The 16800-nt window shown below is 38.8% G+C and overlaps 1 protein-coding gene across 1 annotated transcript in view; it reads right to left on the bottom strand.

The window, feature by feature from the left end:
- The window catches only part of RAB11FIP2 (RAB11 family interacting protein 2), a 48618-nt gene extending 31824 nt beyond the window's left edge, over nucleotides 1–16794 (bottom strand). Inside the window, exons 1-3 of the mRNA XM_019556121.1 lie at nucleotides 16441–16794; nucleotides 4163–4605; nucleotides 2936–3404 (exon numbers count right to left, since the gene is read on the bottom strand). Coding sequence (XP_019411666.1) covers nucleotides 2936–3404; nucleotides 4163–4605; nucleotides 16441–16790 — 1262 coding nt within the window. The 5' untranslated portion in view covers nucleotides 16791–16794. The remainder of the gene's footprint in view (nucleotides 1–2935; nucleotides 3405–4162; nucleotides 4606–16440) is intronic.
- Between the last annotated feature and the right edge of the window lie 6 nt (nucleotides 16795–16800).

Here is a 16800-nt window from a genome sequence, read left to right as displayed (position 1 = left end):
GGGCATAGTACTACCTTTCAGCTGAGTACTTTAATATGTTGAAACTCATGTGTAAATGGTGACCATGAGCATAAATTGGGCCCAGTCAGGCAGGGGGCTACTCTGACCACATTTAAATTTCTACTGTCTTGGGTGCATGTGTAGATGTTGCATGTGGGAGCAAATGATTCCGGTGCGAATTGCTCCAGAGTTTATTGCATTGCATTCATTTCACATCTAAATGTATCTACTCTTATCAAAATAATTTAGATTAATAAATAATATTCAAGTAGTCCGTTATCGATAATTTGATGAGAAAAACACACTGAAATACTGGAAGTTAGTGGAAACATTTCAGTTTTTTCAACTAATTCAGTAAAATGACCAGAAATGGGGTGGGAAACAAAAAAACACCCCAAAAACCCACCACAAAATGAAAACGGGAAGATTTGTTTTTCTCTTCTAATCTGTGGATCAGATTGTGCTGTGAGAGAATGAACTCTACTAGTTCTAAAACCTAAAAGGACATGGTGATCAGAACAAATTAATTCTATTCATTAACTTAATATTTAAAGTAAAACAGAAATTTATTTATCAGTTAAATAATATGAAACGTCCTTAAATGTACTGTATATGAAAAAGGAACCAAGATCATCAAGATTATGTTTTGCATTTAAAACTAACTGTTTCATAGATTCATAGATGCTTGTTCAGTAAATCTTAACATGCTGCTTTATATTTCAATTTCCACGATTAATGCATTTCTGGAGACACAACTGATCATATTTTACACATAAGAACCATATTCTAAACTGTTGTCTAGCCTTTTCTATGCAAAATGTCAAAACTGGATAAACGGAGGTCAAACTATATAACTGCTTAAATAAGCAGTTACATTTTAATGACAGATTAATATAAATACATAAAATCATACATATACACATGCATATAATATATAAAATATATGCACATATTCTTTCTCTGGTTGATATAATACATCCACACACACTTTTCTCAAGGGAAGGATACACTATAGATATCATTTTAGCCTGGTACCTATATACAGTTCATCCTCCTGGTATGCAAAAAATAGAACTAATTTATACCAAACAAGAAGAAACAATTTTTATTGAAGAAAATAATTAAAAAGTACAAATCCAAAACATAAAAGAAATGCGTGACATCAAGATTTCCCACTGGCTGCTTTAAAACCAGTCCAACTTGCTGAGCAAAAGACAGGGGTTTCAAACTGGTGGCCCATGGTTCATACGCAACCCACAAGGAGATAAGTTGTGGCTCCTGGACTTCTGCCTGGCTGCTGATCCTCACCCTCACTTTAGCTTGCAACAGCAGCTGAAGTCTCTGGGCCCCACACCCTTCTCTAGCTGCTGCTTCCTGCCGCTGGCCCAAGGGGCAGGACAGGACAGGACAATGCAGGAACTGAGGGTGAATACAGGGCCATGTGTAGCGGCTCATGCCTGGGTGGTGCAACGGAGGGGTAGGGAGCGGCAGTCTGCAAAGCAGTGGGAAGGGTGTCCAAAAGGGCGTCTGTTGGAGTCATGGTGGGAACGGATTGTGCTTGCATGACCACACTGTGCAAGGGGGCAAGTGTCCCCATGACTATGTAGCCTGTGGCTAGACTGGTGCAGCCCGTGATGGAGGCAGCACCTGGAGGACTTAGAAGTTAGACAGCACTGGCATAGGAAACAGCTGTTTTACTACTCATGACTTGATTATAGTGGACCCTCAAAAAAGTTACAGCAAATCAGGAAAGGTAGGAAAACAGTATGTATAACTTATGGAGAATTAAATCTCCTGCAGATGCTCCCTTGGAGGAGAAAATAATTTTCTAAGAAAAGAGAGCTTGCTATGAATTATGTTATTACAAACAAAAGCAGTGGTTCCCAACCTTTTTAGACCGCAGACTGGAAACCATGGACCGGCAAACTGCAGACCAGCATACTGCAAACTAGAAGTGACTGGGATACTGCGGACCTTTTTATACTCAGTGTAAAAAAGCATTGGCTGCTGGTCCGCAATATGCCAGCCAGTTCTGGACGTCCAGCAGTCAAACCTCCTCTGGACCAGCAGCCAACCCTTCATAGTCTGATACTGGGCCGCGGACTGGGAGTTGGATCCTCTGCTTTAAGGCTTCTCTGCCCCTGATGAATGGGAGTCCCCTTGGGAGACTAACAAACTAACTTAAGCATATTTCTCCATGTTATTTATAGATATATCTTAACTTTCCCAAATTACCCGTGTAGATGCATCTGAATATTACAATAATTTGAAAGTGACTTTTTAAAAGTGATCGCTCTCCAAAACTCAGTGGTAAACCAGCATCCAGCTAAGGTCAAGACTGTTGGGAACAATCCATGATAACACATACAGAATATCTTTAGAAATCCAAGCACTAAAAGGTTTTCACAGTATATTACTAATGTATTTGTAACTTCAAAAAGATCTTTATTCCCCACCCTCTCTTTCTTTTTTTTTTAAAGCAACAGGTAAATAAAGCTTTCAGATAGAAATATGACTTTTAAGTTAAGAAATACCTCTAAAAGCTACCTGCTAAAAGAAAAAATAAAAGGGAAAGGAAGAATTATGGCTTTTTGCTTCTTTGTGATGTATAAAGGGCCATAAGGTTTTATACAGTTTAGTGATATCAGATAAACTCAGTCTTTTCTTCTCTGTTTTTACTGAAGGTTTACACGTGAGGGCCCAGAGAAATGGACTGAGAAGTCTCTTATCCCTTAGTAAAAGGGCTAAGGGAATTAAATCTTTAACAGAACAGCTTTTCTTCTGTTCCGTTTACATTTTACTGGAAAGAGAAGACATCAAATTTATATATAAAGTTCATATTTTACTGACAAACAGGTAAGCAATGGTATAAACATATATAATGTCATTCATGTAAGATGCTCAACGTATCAGGTCCAAATAAAGTAAAACCTACCTAGACGATGGCAACACGCTTGTAGGCTTGAAGTTTGTTGTAAACGGATTAGTTGAATCATAATTAAAACTCTCCTGATGAATTTCACCAAATGCACTAGGTGATTTCAAGTCAGTAGAACTTTCTGATCCCCCATTGCTAAGTTTATCCGACTTCTTGCTATCTTTTTTACCAGTCACTCTTTCAAAAAGACTAACTTTCTCCTTTTTCTCTTTTCTGGTTTCTTTTTTGATTTCAACAGGTTTAGAAAACAGATTTATGTTCTGATCCCATGACGAAGGATTTTCTTCAAATGGATTTTTTTGTCTTGGCAGAGTAGCAAACTTTTGGGGTAATGAAGCACTCACATTTGTAAATGGATCATTTTGTGCTTCAAAACCTGATTCTTTTTCGCCAACTGTGCTGTCATCCTGGTTCATTTTAGAAGTATCAGCACTCAATGTCCTCCTATGTGGAGATTTTATACTTCCTGCAAATAATTTTGCTGTTAGTATATAATCAATAAGACATTATCATCATACTTCATGACAGGTGGAGAGCTCATATGAGTTCAGATTTAGTATTAGCTGGATTTCTTTCAAAAGATGTGAGGTTGAATAATTTACTGATTTAAAAAATGCAAAAGAGCTGTGATCTGAAATTTTTGGTTAAGAAACTTTTCAAATATATACAGGCACCACAATAAAACAAGCTTTGTAAGAAAATTACACAAAGTTTCACAAAGAAAGTGGCTACAACTAATATGGAGTTTTAGAAAAATGACAAAAAATGTATTGGTGTACAAGAAAACTTTGAACAACTTAAAGACTTTTCAAATCTTCACTTATCTCAGGTTTATCCAATTTTTAATTTTCTAAAAATGAAACATGATTAAGTTTGTTTTTTCTGAACTATTTCTGAGAGGTAAAATTACTCACATACTGTTTGCAACATAAAATGTAGTGTTTTATTACCAGCATGTTGGAAAAAAATGGACGATGAAAAATAATCGTAAAGTGTGACAGGTGCAGAATATTCCTTGTTTCTTAGCAACAGCCTGAACAAGAAATAGGGATCACCTACTGATCAAAATGAAAAGGCAAGGTTTTTAAGAAAATTCATAGTTAACTTTTGGGTTTTTAGGTTAAAACGTACTAAAAACAACAAAGTCTTAAAAGTTCTCACACATCAATAGCAATTAAGCTGCAATTATAGCAGCCACAATTAAGAAAAGCAGGCTTTACTTACCTGTTTCATCAACAGAACTAAAGGATTCTAGCTGATGTCGGAAAAGTTGAGTGTGACCAATTGCACTGGATTTCAATTTTTCTGAAGACACATGAGACCCAGTTAAATCAGACATGGAATGAGCTGAAGAGAGTCGCTGAGGTCCCAAAAGGAAAGGTTTTTTTGGTTTTGATTTCATTTGCATTTCACTACTGGATGCTTCAATGTTTGCATCAGGTGTGTGAGTACTTGGAACGATTGCAGAAGATGTGTCCGAAAACGTCCCGTCACTTTTTCGACCCTTCATTTTGTCCTTTAGTTTAGCAAAAGGGGATTTTGTTTTATCTTTCATCGACAGGTCAAACATGCTTGCTGTCATATTATTCCTCATAAACTGAATACTGACTTTTATTTCTCCTCTGTCTTTAGTCCTTTTGCCTTGTTTGGATTCTAGGCTAAACCACCTTAAAGGAAAAAGAAAATATGTTATATTGTGTTTCATTAAACTACACATTTTTTACAGTTCAGTTAATCCCATTACTCAAAACTGAACATAGGTAATATGGAAACCAGAAATTCCATAAATAAAATATAAAGTTTACTGTATGTGTAAGATGTTAACTGACAAACCTCCCTTTTCAATATAAGTTCTGGGAAGGGAAAAACTTAAAAAAGAATACTTTTAACTACTCTCACATTCCAAGGACCAGAGGTCAGAATTAATGGAAATGTACTGAATTTCACTGAAGTATACTGTGCTGCTCCTACTTATAAAGCTAAACTTGGTATCCAAAATTAATTAAAGCGACAAATAAAATTTATTTTGCCTCTTAAAAGAACACTGTTTTTTTCTAAATGGCTTTGTGTGTAAATAATACATTACCTGAGTACATATTGCGTGCCAAGTAGCTGACCTAATACCATTTCCTTTTTTTGGTTTTGCTTAAGTTTTTATGCCAGTAAATACATTTCCTTTTTAATTCCTCCGATGAGGTTTATATGGATGCACTAGTAAAGAAGTGCTTGTGGACGGTCTTTGAAGGCCTTTCTGTTTGCCTGCCAAGCATTCTGTCAGTTATACAAGTGCAAATCCAATAACTTTAATGGTCACTGCATGAGCATAAATGGGCCCAAATAGATGCGCCTCCATATCAAAGGCCTTAATCCTTTGTCTAAAGGGTCACCAGTAAAACTATAAACATAGTCCACCTTTTTTGCCTGGCTTTGGATTTGTGGTGCAGCCCTAGCTTGTTCCAGGAACAGGGAAAAAAATATCACCTCCTGTCCTACACCAGCCCAATGGTGCTTCCTCATCAAGTTTCTCTGGCTTTTTACATGCACCTTATTGCTCCCTGGCTGTATTCCCTAGTCCCATGGAAAACTCTGGAGTAAAAACTCCCTTTACGTTTCAAGTCTAACTCCACCTGTATGCAGTGATCAGTGAAGATGAGTATCTCATCCTTCAAATGCTACTTTCTCCTGGTTTGAGCAGGGTTCTGGGTAGACTATCACCGGCATGAGGATGTTCCTACCTCTTTACCCTTCTTCTCCCACCCTGTGGAAGGTCTGAGATTTCCTCTAATCCCCACTGCTTCATCAAGCCAACTGAGAAATATAAAAGGAGTGTACAGAGCCTCACACACTTGCTGAGCTGGGACTAGATTCAGTAAAACAACTGTCCTCCTGTATTCAGATGGGGTCTAAGGAAGAGAAGAAAATCATCTGGCTGTTCCCTATTCTTGGCCTTGCCATAGGCAATGTGATGTGTAGGAGAGGGTACGGGGGCTTCGGCTGGTAGGGGGGCACAGAGTGTCCCCCCTGAAACTGGCTCCACTGGTTGCTCTGGTTGCCAGCTGGCGGACCCCCGCCCCCCCAGTCATACCCCACTGGTGCCCCCCCAGACTCAGGTGACACCAGTCACCCATGGTTCTTGCAGTTGACTTGCAAGACATGCTACCCCATGATTCCTGCAACATCAAATCCATTTCCACGATGAACCTGAGAGAGTTAAATAAGGGCTGCTCAACTTCAAGATGGTAGCAGGAGGCCACATGTCATGTGGCCAGCAGACCCCAGATCTACATGCTACATGAGCTATAAATCCCACCCGCACAACTGCCTGCAGGCAGCACCGTTGCCTCCTACTTGCTACATGCATAGTGTGAGCAGCCTGACATCCTCTGACAATGGGACAGCCCTGAATTAAACTATATATAGCTGCTTGTAGATGTTAACAAAAATAAAAATAAAAGGCACTTACTAACTCTGCGTGCTCCCTCACCAAGCCCAGCACATGCCCAGAAGAGGTAGCACAATATTTGGACCCGGCTCGCTCAATATCTGTATAGATTGGGTGGCTTTAGTGAGGCCTGTTTGGTACTTTTATCAAATAGATTTATATAAAAGCACCAAAAGGCCCCTCTTAAGTGTCTGATCTATACCAACACTGCAGAACTAAGTCAAAGTAACGTGCTGCTTCTTCCAGTAAAGCTCTTTTTAATTTTTTTTTTTTAATCGTCTGTAAGCAGCCTATTGCTTAGACAAGCTAGCAACATTCATCTCTATTATTGTGAACTGCCAGGAGGCTCACCACGCACTCATGGAGAATCAGGAGAAAAACACTAACATGCTCCCACAAAATAAAACCTTTTTAGAACAGGGTACCAAGAAGTCAGATGGACTATGGACTAAATGTTTGACTAGCATAGCTCTATCAGGGATAATCCTGCTCTGACCAGGGGGTTGACCTCAATGACAACCTGAAGTCCTTTCCAGCCTTATTCTTCTACGATCAACACAGATGAGAACTGATTATGCACACAGTACTGTCAAAGACACAGAGCAAACAGCCTAAAAAAAGAGGAAACCAGTTCTCCGTTTCCTTTAATCCCTCTCTCTTTTTTTTTTTTTTTAAGAAACAGGTAAATAAAGCTTTCAGGTAGAAATATGACTTTTAAGTTAAGAAATACCTCTAAAAGTTACCTGCTAAAAGAAAAAATAAAAGGGAAAGGAGGAATTATGGCTTTTTGCTTCTTTGTGATGTATAAAGGGCCATGAGGTTTTATACAGTTTAGTGATATCAGATATACCCAGTCTTTTCTTCTCTATTTTTATTGAAGGTTTACACGTGAGAGCCCAGAGAAATGGACTGAGAAGACTCTTATCCCTTAGCAAAAGGGCTAAGGGAATTAAATCTTTAACAGAACACCTTTTCTTTTGTTTGGTTTACATTTTATCTACGTTTCTGTTAAAAGTAAAAAGGGGTGATATTAACCATCTGAAGTAAAGCAACAATTCCCCTTTCAATTAATCAAAGTTTGCTCTCTGAATATCTGTGATGTCACTAACCCACTAGTTTATCCACAACCATTAGGAAAAGTCAGGATAAGCAAGAATTAGTATAAACAACCCAATTAAAAAAAACAAACAAACTATCCAGCACTCTACTATAATCAGCAAAAGAAGGAATTAATTCAACTCACCTTTTACAGGTCATTTTTAAAAGGAAACTCACCCCCAGTACATTGCATTTTTCCCCCCAGAACAACTATTTATTTTTTTTGGAGGAGGAAAAGGTCATTTTCCCATAAACTTAAGTTATACATTATAAATGAAAGAAAATCCTACTTCTGTAACAAATGTAAGCTGAAGATGAGATAGCCGTTCCCCAAAATTTGCACAGATGCCCCAAATTTAGTATGGGATTATGGTCCCTCTAAAGGGGAAAGAGGTGTCCTACATTCCTGAAGTAGAGCTGGGTTTTCCACCTTTTAGTTTAATAGTCCTAACAGTGAGGAAAATCTAATGTCCCAGTAGAATTCAAACGGGAAGACTCTTATCTCTGACAAAATTCCTGGAAAGGGATTTTAAAATGTTATTATGTTTAAACTGAGGGATTAAAAGAATGTCACTTTTTTAAAATTTAAATTGATATTAGCTGCTCATTAACTTGTTTTGTGACAGCAGCAATAAATGCATTGTAAAAACAGAAATGTTGGTGTACTTCTACAGACCTGCCCTTTTCTTTTTATAGTTTAAGGTAACCCAACTATTGACATTTTTATCATGAGTTAGCAACTAATCTGTATCACTATCAGCAGTCACCTGCTAACAGCATACATACATAGAGCAAACTAATTTGACATTCATTAAACCTGAAGGAGAGAATTTCATTGCAGCATGTTCACAACTTGCTTTCAGAGCCTGCATAGCCCGTATTCAGAATAGACACTGAAGGCATTTTCACATGTGGCTTGGGACACTGCACTGGGCACCTTAATTAGCAAGCCGAGCTAATTAAAAGTGCCCACGCATCACGTGTATCAGTGTCCCCGTGCCCAAAAAGTGCCAGCAAGGTATTTGAACTAAAGCTTATCGAGCGTGTTTTATTTTAAAGCACCCTGCTGCCGGTTTTTCAGTGCGGGGACACGGATTCGCGTGACGTCTATTTCCGTGCTCCAGCAGATGTGATTAATCAGTTTGCAGATTAATCGAGTCCGCTCCGATGCGCTGGATTTCCGGAGCAGGCTCCACACACGCGTACAGGAGCCCTGAAGAGCTCGCCAGAAACGAGTTTAGTTGGAAGAACAAACCAAAATACCTCTCACCCTTGCAAAACAACTGATGCTTACCTGAGTTTGCTCCTCCAACCCTGAGGTCTATGTCAGTGTTCAGGCCAGTGGAGCCTGAACCTGCACACTTTGCTCATGCAAAATGTCCATTAACTTCAATGGAATTTTTGCCTGAGTAATAACTGCAAGATCAGACCTTTCTTAGTATTAACGCCCCCTCCCCCCCCCCCCCACACACTTAACTTTTATAGTCATTACAAAGCTATTTTGGTTACCTTAGAGACTGGATATTACGTTTTAGTTATAATGAAACTTCCATATGCTCTAGCTCAAACAAGAGAATATGAGAAGTAAACTCAACTGGTATTTTTTTTATTCAGAGTGAAATATATAATTTTTACAATGATGAGAGTCAATGTAAAGTAATAAGTCTTGTGAGGAGCTGAATGTGAACAAGCAATAATACTGAGACTATGAATGTTTCTCATTAGATCCTGTTCCTGTAGCATAAAAGGGGAAGGAGCAGAAAAACTGCATCGTATCCAAGAGAAAGAGTTGGAAAATAACACTGCTTTTTGAAAACACTATTCTGATCTTCAAAAACTAAACTCTATTACCCTACTGCAAATGTTTAAATTATAACTTATTATGAAACACTATCAAACTTGTTTTGGTTTTGTTTACAGCACTTCTAACCACAGTATATGTTGCAATTGTCAGACTGCCATGAACTGACTCCATAGAAAGCTTACACCAGGTAGGAAAAGAGCCAATAATCTACATAAACAAAAGGGGCATTTTTATGAGAGCAGTTGCCCTTCCATTTCATAATTATATTACATTCTTTTTAAAAACAGATTTAACATGAAGCCTGGCAAATTCTCTCAACTTCAAAGGCAGACCCCTCGCCTTCTAAATCCAATCCAAAACTCCCTGCATTCTTTGGAGAAAGATGTCCTTTCCTTCCTTCTCCTATTTTTCCCCTCTTGTTCCTTTCCTTTCATACCTCTATCAGAACGGTCCTTGTTATCTTTTCATATACGTTTCTCAAGATTTTCCCCTCGAGTTTCTGACCATTTGAAAGGTGTCAGTTATTTCTCTAATGTACATTCCAGCAACCAGCTCATTATGTACAAAATGCAAAAACGGTGAAACAGCAATGCAAACCTTAACCCAATGCATCAAGGATCTACTAGTGCATTTGTGCTTTCGACAGGAGTCTCCAACAGTTCCTCTCTATAGCTCTCCTTTCTTTGATTGCACATTTCTCTAATTTTGTTGTGTTTTCCAACTCATTTGGTGTGCTCGATTCCAATTCCCTCGCACACAACCTCTTTTGCTAGACTTTATCTCTATTCCGCTCATGGTGGCAGGTCACATTTCTGCCTCTGTGCTTCCTTCCGTCTTTATCTCTCTCTTCCAAGCCACGGGACTGTTTAGTTCCAACAATGAGTCCTGTTCTCCGGTGGAAGGAGTTTAACTGAAAATACTCTGTTCACTATTTGAATAAAGCTATGGGTGGAGGAAATCCCTGTGGAAATTTGGTTACACAACAAGGCGAATACCATTCCCAGAAGAGGCAATGAGAGCGTTTCTACTAAAGATGGACTGGGTCCAACCTTGTTGACCAGCATGTTCACCATGTGGCTGAAAGTGAAATTTGGTCTTCTGTATCACTTCCTTGTTGCTACCAGACCTGAATAGGAGTGGGGACGCTTGTTCCATGAGCACACTACTTCGTAAAATCTTTCTCTACTTCCTCTCTACCAGTGAAATAGTTAATGATTTCAGTTCATTTTACTTCGTTTTTAAGGACAAAATTTAAAGGAGTTTAAAAACTGGAGTCTAAAATCAGGTGCATGAATCCTGATTTTGATTTTAAATAAGCAAGCTGATTTTCAAAAGTGAGCTTAACACCGAAATACAATAACCGTATTCCCTGGGGTTCCAAAGCTTTTGATTCTACATAATAATCTAGACATTTAAAACAAACCAAAAATGTACCACTGTGTTAAACCACTTTTATAAGTCTACAATGACGACAAAAAAAGGAGAGTGCTGTACATCACTGAGTATATACAGCAGAAGGGAAAATGGATTAATTATTAAAATTAGATTTATGATGAAATTTTGAGAAATGAATGCCTTTATTTCTGGATGCAAATTCAATGTGTGGAATGCTACCATGTAGAATTTAAAAATAAATTGTACAACAGCAGTATCACACCATTACAAAATCCATATTAATAGAGACAAACCAGAATGTTTGACTCTGGATTTAACACCAACCAGAATTTGAAAACCTGATTTGCCCTTAATTTACACGGTTACTTAGTTTGGTTCAAGACTGCACAAGTAGACTTGCTGTAGAACTAAATAACTAAAAGTGCAAACAGAGACCAACCTAATCATTGCAGGTTGAATTTCTACGCACACCAGCCCCTAACGTGTCACTGAAATTGAAGCTTGGATAGAGTTCAATACAGATAACGCTGGTTATAAATGTGAGGACTGAGAATCTACAGATGTGGCAGGAATTACCTTTGCTTCCCCTAAAAAGAGAATATGTTCCCATTTATTGTTGAAGTTTTCATTCTGGGGATATTATTGGACGATCAAAGTTATTGCTTCTAAGAAGGTCCAGCCCCCACCTTCCCAGTGTTCACCCCACCACAATATTATGATTGTTACGTCTTGCAGCCAAAGTGTTATGTAATGTCAAAGGGGTTAAACTTAGTAAAAATTGTTGTGTTCTATTTTTTTCACTTTTTAAAAACAGAAAAGGCACCAACCACGAAAAAATTCTGAGATGCTGAACAGGAAGCGCAGGGCAACCATTCACAGTGATATGCACTGGTAATTAGTTTCAGGGTCGAATTTAAGGTTGCTTTTGGAAGATACCTCTTTCAGAAATTGCCTCTTTCCCATGTCATGCAGACACAACTACAGTCAAGACCCCATAGCCTAAGTCCCCCCAGAATAAAAGTAAGGTGTCTGTTTAAAGGGACATTCACCAAAAGAAGTTATTAACCTTGTGAGAGCCCCTGGTTTGAAATAGCCTTCATCTGTTGATAAAAGAATTAGACTCCACTGCAAGAATTTTTACAAAGGCTACTGAGGACACGTAAACCCAATAAAATGACAACCATTTGCACAACAGAATATATTGATTGGGTTTGACTTCATCTTTAAATACTCTATTGGTCTGGAATAAGCAAAATCTATCAGTAAATCTCTTCTCTATTTTATATCAATGGCAGAGGCTTGGGATACACACTTTTTTAAAACTATGAATCTAAATAATTTTTTTCAATAGTGTCAAGCAAAGATTTGTTGCTGGTTAGGTCACAAAAAGGAAATAAAGCATCAATCATCCTGAAAACTGCAGTGAGAAACAGAGAAGCCCAAGTTATAACAATTCAGATAAATGTTGCATTTTGAAGTCTAACTCTGCGTAATAAATTCATTCTCCAGGAAAAGCAGTAAAGGAATTGGTAATAAATGGCATGGAGGTAGACGGCAACAAGAAAGAAGCTGCTGCTAACGGAACAAGTAACATCGAGAACAAAACTGAGTCAAAATTCATTCTTAGACGGCTCTATCAATTCAGCACGCAAGAATAAGAACTAAATGCAAACATTTTTAAAAGTTACTACTGTACAAAAATATGGCAACATCAAATTATCAGCATATATGTCATGCTTTGTTGGGTGCCAAAAGCTTTCGGGCAGTAGTGACCTATAGATAAAACAGAAGCATTGATAAGAACTTACACCTGGCTTTAAAATGTTATTGTGTATATATATGGAAAAAAGAAACAAAATTACTAGTTGCTAAAATAGCTCCTTTAATATGGATAGCAGAAATCGTAATGAGACCTTCAAGCCCTATTCCAAAGATGTCTTCTAAATAAATCTGAACATTTTTCAATACTGTGAGAATATTAAAATATAAAAACAACAACTCAACAAAAACAATCAATATTCTAGGTTTTCACCTGTGGAGATGTGGTTTCAAAATGAACACGTAAAAGGAGCTGATGACCATATTAGAGGTCCCAATGGACAAATACACAAATCATCACGCTGCCATGACACGACTGGCACTCTCTTACCAAGAAAGTGCTAAAATAACAGTACTGCAGGTGTACTGGCTGGGGTGTCTGAAATAAAGTTGAAAAGTGACTGAGTCATATTTGGATCCAGCCACTCCTATAACTAACACTTTTATGAGTTTGTATTTTCCCTTTCTTTCTGCAACTGATGATTTTTCACTGTGTGATATTACGTAAGATTTTTTCCATCAAATTATGTTGCTTTATTTTCTTAAGTCTAGAGCCAGAATGATGCACAAGCCATATCGCCATGCCTCTGCTTGAAAACTTTATTGCTTAGAGTATTTTGAAAAACTGGCATGTTTTTCCTAAGGTGTCACAAGCAGCACATAAAAAAAAAAATCCTTAATGAAAAAAGCCCATTTTTCCTATCATAATGTGTTTTTGAAGCTGAGGAGAATCTGTAAACATACTTCTGTCTAATAAAATAGGACCTGCATGTCACATACCCTGCCGTTTTCCTAGGAATTCAAAATCAGCTGGTAGCCTTCACTTCTCATACCTATTTTCTAAAAAGCACTGGGGAATTGCTGACAAGGTTCAGCATTGTGCAGAATATTAAATATCTTTTTTGTAATACTCTAGTGACTCTTGAGTCTGTCTGTTGCAGCACCATATGTACAGCTGTGTTGGAAAGAGGAAGCTATTAAATATATTAAAAAGTAGAAATATTACCAATAGACACTTCATCAAATAACTGGATCTCATTTATCCCCAAACAAAGCAAGAAATGTTAAGGTTACATCAACACAAGAAAAATCACTCTGGATGTAATAATACTACAAGCCTGTTGAACATATTTGAAAGCAGAAACATTGTTTAATAAAACAGATTAGTGTTTCTGAAACAAAGAAAATAGCGTTTAGGTATGAGAATTCTACGCAGCTAAGAACAATGGACCTGATACAGAGGCACTAGGCAGCTTTGGTTTCCACTGGCATAACTGGAATTGAAGTTCATGTCTGAAAATACCACACCTATGTCAAGTGGCAATTACAAAGTTAACAGAATATTATATGAAGATAGGCATTTAACAAAAGGAAAGTCAAGAAAGAAAAGAATGTAAACAATGCTTATTTTATTTGAAAGGCTAAATTCATATTACACACACACACACACACACACAGATTTGTCCTCTTTGAAACATGCATGGATTTCCAAATCAGGAGTAACAGGAAACAGCATTAACGTGTATGCAGGGTAAAATGTTCAAAAGCATATATGTTCATTGGAAGCATAAGTCTTATTCCAAAAAATGGTTTATTACCAGATGTTTCAATGCAGTTAAAACACCTGAAGATGCAGAGAGGTATACAGTGGGATTTTCAAAAACACTTAAGTCCCTGTTCCCATGGATTTCAAATGGAAGTTAGATGCCTAGGGGCTACTGAAAAATACGCCTAGGAGTCTATCTGGCCCTTGGGCACCTAAAAGCCAAAAGTCTCAGTGATTTTTAAAAAGCTGAGCCTCCTAGGTACCCAAGTGACTTTGAAAATGGGGCAATAATGTACTCCATAGACCCAGTCTTAAAATGGGTAAGTGGCAGTGGACTCTGGTATTCTTGTGGAACTGCTCTGACTTCAATGAGACTCTGCAGGACTGCAGCAGGCCACTCACGTGCTATGAAATGCAATATAAGGGTCTCTCTATCAGACTTTGACAGTAAGAGCTTTAAGATATAGGGGATATGGAAACTTGTGACAGCCACAAATACTCACAAAAGAAACAGAAACCCCCCCCCTAAAGATTAATTTAGTTATCATAAAAACCCTGTTAATTACCTCAGTTTGTACAACCTTGGAAGTCAAGAGAGTCAGGACAAGGAACAATTTTTGTAATATATACTTTATGTTAAAAAAAAAAAAAAAGAGTATATTCAACCTATAAAGCTACAGCTCGCTTCTGTGAATTTCCTTTCCTGTGCCCTTGTGACAAGGTATTTAGCAAAACTCAGATTCATTGGCATCAGACAGGCCATGCTGCGAGCAGCCTCAAACTTGAGATCTCTGGGCTGTCAACTGGGCACCTTAGCACCCATGCCAACCCAGCAGGCACTCCTACCACTACTTCATTGGAGTAGAAAGCATGCAAGCAGGCCCAGAGTTTCAAAACCATATCCTTAACTTAAGCAGTAATTTTCAACCAGGGTGCCAGGGCACCTTGGGGTGCAGCAAGATCTTTTGAAGGATGCTGCAAAGAGAAAAGCAGGTGTGAGAAGGTAAGTGCAGGCTCAGGTTGGTTCCCATCTGACCAGGTTTTGAAATGAGATACTGCTCAATTCAGAAGTTATGGAGGGGTGCCTTGAGTCGAACAAGGGGTTCCTCTAGTCTAAAAATGTTTAAACCAGTGACTTAGAGCTTTAACTATATTGTGTTTGGGGCCAATACAGTTAAAACGATACAACTCCAATGCAGAAAGCTACTCTGCTATAAAGCTCTTCATATGTATACATGTTTTTAACATCAATGCACAGGAATAACCTATGCTTGTACCTTTATGCCAATGTAACCTTGGCCACATTAGGGGCCATAACAGTTGATTAGTAAAAAAAAGGGGAAAAAAAGACACAGAGCCCCAACAGCTCAATTTAAATTAGTATTACAAAACAAAGATCTGAGTGTTGATCAGTCTTTACGTTACTGTGCTTGATTAAGCACCCTTACCACACAAAATGCTATTTATAAACCTAAATGTGCCATTATTTCCATTTGGCATTCAGAATTTGCTAGGAAAAAAAAATCACTATTTGATTTGACAAAACTCATGGAAGTTCCTGCTAAAGCAGAAACTTCTCTACCAGTTTCTCTGCATGGGCCTGCAGCGTAAAGTAGCAAGCAAGATTAAGGCCCAAGATCCCCTGAGCATCAGAAAAGTACGAGGCTACCATGGCAAGCTTGAACCAAAGAGTTCAAAGACGACCAAATGAATAGCTTGGACAAATTAGAATCACGCTGTTTGCAACATATGTCAATACAGACGCTATATTAGTTTGAACATGATGCAGTTTAAACTCACATGACACTGTTTGAACAAATCCAATACAGACACTATATTAGGCAAAGTGATGCGACACACATGATGGAGCTTGCCTAATATAATGTCTGTACTAGGTTTATTCAAAGTGATGCGACACACGTGATGGAGTTTGAACGAATCCAATACGGACGTTATATCAGGCAAAGTGATGCTACACACGATGGAGTTTGAACGAATCCAGTACGGACACTGTATTAGGCAAAGCGATGCGACATGGGACCAAGTTTGAACAGATCCAATACAGACACTGTATTAGGCAAAGCGATGCGATGCGCATGACGGAGTTTGAACGAATCCGAGTTGCAAACCCGGTTCAAACTTTGCAGCCCACATTGATAACAACAGCACTATTCAGGAGCAGGAGAAAAATTAAAAATGTAACATTCACAGGGCATATTAAAAATAACATTTTTTTTAAAGGGCGGAGATCTCCGAAACCCCCGCTGACTTTGGGGCGACTTCGCCCGCACCCCGGGTCCCGTCGGCAGGACAGCGCGTAACGCACCTGTTCACGACACACAGTTTAATTTGGGGCAGATAAACACAAACCAGGCAAACAAGACGAAAAGGGCACTTACTCCGTTTTCCTCCTTTGCTTGTCCTCAAAGATCGCGTTCAAATTGATAGCCACCTGCCCCAAAAACTTGTCCAGCCCCACCAGCGACCTGTGCATGACCACCAGGCAGAGGATGTACTTCTCCGGGCTGCCTTGCACCAGTAATCCCGGCAGCTCAAACGAGGCCTCTTCTTTCCACACCGGATCCAGCGTCTTCTCGGCCACCGAGGTGGAGTACTTCTCCTTGCCCAGCTGGATGATGGTGTACGTGTCGTTGGTGCCGTTCTTGCCTTTGGGCTTCAGGGCTTTGGCTTGCAGGACCGTGACCTGCACGTGGGTGGGGAACCACCGCTGGGCTTGCTCGGACAGCATCCTCTCGGGC

Source organism: Crocodylus porosus, unplaced genomic scaffold (assembly GCF_001723895.1).
Source record: "Crocodylus porosus isolate Cpor-Errol unplaced genomic scaffold, CroPor_comp1, whole genome shotgun sequence".
In the NCBI taxonomy this organism is placed as follows: Eukaryota; Metazoa; Chordata; order Crocodylia; family Crocodylidae; genus Crocodylus; species Crocodylus porosus.
The sequence above is the reverse complement of the archived record's forward strand: the minus strand, read 5'-3'. Positions and strand labels throughout refer to the sequence as shown.